Source organism: Oculina patagonica, chromosome 3 (assembly GCF_052425735.1).
Source record: "Oculina patagonica isolate OP01 chromosome 3, crgOcupat, whole genome shotgun sequence".
Classification (NCBI taxonomy): Eukaryota; Metazoa; Cnidaria; class Anthozoa; order Scleractinia; family Oculinidae; genus Oculina; species Oculina patagonica.
The window spans coordinates 7,862,889-7,865,361 of NC_135760.1; the positions used below are offsets into that span (position 1 = coordinate 7,862,889).

General features: G+C 38.5%; 1 protein-coding gene across 1 annotated transcript; it reads left to right on the top strand.

Annotated features, from left to right (window-relative positions):
• The first annotated feature begins 701 nt into the window (after positions 1–701).
• LOC144646326 (QRFP-like peptide receptor) lies at positions 702–2,253 on the top strand. The gene has a single exon (XM_078505877.1). It carries the CDS (start codon positions 759–761, stop codon positions 1,818–1,820), a length of 1,062 nt encoding a protein of 353 aa, XP_078362003.1. The 5' UTR covers positions 702–758; the 3' UTR covers positions 1,821–2,253.
• Positions 2,254–2,473: the final 220 nt, after the last annotated feature.

Genomic DNA, 2,473 nt, shown 5'->3' on the forward strand with positions numbered 1-2,473 from the left:
TGGGGATTTTGTAAAATGCGTAGGAAATAGTCGTTTGCGATGGAAGTGTCAAAAACAAAAATTAATAAAAAAGCCATTACAGTTCCACAAACATGTCAATCGCTTGCATGCACTTGACCCCGTTTTATTAGATCACGCGAACACGCGAGAGCTCTAACACATTGTAAACTAGCAACAAACCGAGTTTTAATAGCTATCACTGACCAGTTTTTGCTGGTCTTGCCGAATAGTCTCAAAGTCTGATTTTAGGCGGGTGATGTAGTTGCGTCAGGTTTATGCCAGTTTTTCAATTCCTCAAACTCCGCAGTCAGTAACTGTAAGATAATCCTGATAAAAGTCAAGTTAAGAATGAGGAAGAGAAGGAGTGCGCTTAAACGGGAAGCCTGTTTCTGAGTTGAAACGGATTCTTGCAATCAAAGCAACTTTTTTCGGCCGCGCTAAAATCACAAAGAAAACAAGTTGCCTGAAATTTTAATTAAAAACTGAAAGATCGCGATACATTATAACAATGACATCAATTCCCGTTTTCATCAAAAGCGGTTTAAAAAATGACCACTAATTGTTGTTATACACAATACACGTGAAGTGCACTGCCATGCCGCGTAATATCGTGACAGGAAGTCATTCCTTTTGTGAACTTGACACGCCTGCAATCTAAATTTACATACGTAATTTACACTACCTTGCTATAAAAGTTGCCCCCTGAACCGTGACAGTTCAGAAACTAACACGTTGTCTGCAGCGAGGACTTGAACAAAATGGATCCTTCCAACGAAACTCTCGCTAACGAAGACAACTCTACCATAGTTGGAGAAGTAGAAGCAATGTCCCCGATGATGACGACCATATTTTACTGTCTGTACGCGATAGTCTTTACTCTGGCGTTTGTAGGGAACATTTTTGCGTTAATAACATGCTACAAGACTTACAAAGTCACCACTTCGGTGTTGTTGTGCTTCATCGCCAGTTTAGCTACAGCGGACTTGATGTTCACGTTGCTGTCGATTTTCGACTTGATTGCCTTCATAGGCAGTGGTGATTGGTTCGGCGGAAATCCCGTGTGTAAGATTCAGAGCTTTCTCATCGAGTCTTGCTACACAGTGAGCATTTTGACACTGGTTGCAATCAGCTACGAACGTCTGAAGGCCGTGTCATCGCCCGTGCTGGCGCGCGCACAGCGAACATCCGAACGAACGATTATCCTAGCGATAATTTGGGTGATCGGGATCCTTTCTTGCGGCCCACTGCTGTACGCTTATTACGTTAAAAAGGAAGAAAAAACTGGCAAGTCGCTATGTGTCAACGAATACATGGGGGATCTTGGAAGACAAATATACTACGCGATCCAGGCGGGCTTGCTTTTCCTGTTACCTTTAGGATTCATGATTTGCGCGCACGTAAGAATTTTCCAACTTTTGTCAAGCCATGTTAGAACCAGGAACAGTATAATGACGGACACAAGAGATGGACTGAAACAACGTAAAGTCACGAAGATGCTGGCGATAGTAACTCTCGTATTTTTTATTTGCTACGGACCGTTTATGGTGATACGAGCTCTAAGATACTTTTACATTTATAATGGAGACATTATGTGGCGTTTAGGGCAAATGATGATATTCGGGCAAGCCGCAGTCAATCCTATTATCTATTGTTTTTACAGCAAGCAGTTTCGATTCTCCTTCAAGGACTTGCTACGTTGTCGCTTCAGCACCAAGGAAACCAGGAAACTCAGATCTTCTTCCACGAGATCAATCTCAAGTTTGAAATCTTCACAAAACACTTTTGCACTAAACGAATTTTGCACAGTTAATCACGTTTAGGAAAAAAAAGAAACGTTAACTTTACACGCAGAGCTTTTTGCTCGAAACATTTTACATCTCAGGTCAGTTTACTGAACAAGGAGAGATGTGTTTTTGTTTTGCAATTTTTGTTCTTCCTACAAGATTAATATTTATTATTTCTAGGTTCGTTTAGTTGGGCACGAACCTTGAAGATACGATCTATTATAATTAATTACTTTCTAGTTTCTTAATCTTTATCACGATAATCGTTTCTGTTGTCAGATTTTTTGACGAGTCAAATATAAGTCATAATTTATAAGTGATATAACTAAGTACTAACCGTATAATAATTGCTTTTTGTGTAAATATATTTACTCGCCTTTTATGGCAAAAATTTTAACTTTAAAAATAATTTTGGATTAATTGAATTGTAATTTAAGGAATGTCAATAAATCTTAACGATGTCTTAACAGCTTAGCTTGTTTGTAGATTGCCCGTGTTTTCTTAACCTTCGTAAATGCGGGGGAAGAAATTATAAATAGACCATAAAAAATCACGAAACGACGCACGAATTATTAATTTTGTCATGTTTGTTATATCCTGTAATAATAATAAAAAAATCTTTTGATTACTAAGTACACAAGTTGTTCAATCTTATTCCCTCCGTCTTCCTATTCAACGTTGTATTTTTC

Coding starts and splice junctions, on each gene's coding strand:
- LOC144646326 (XM_078505877.1), top strand. CDS start 759: ATGGATCCTTCCAACGAAACTCTCGCTAACGAAGACAACTCTACCATA.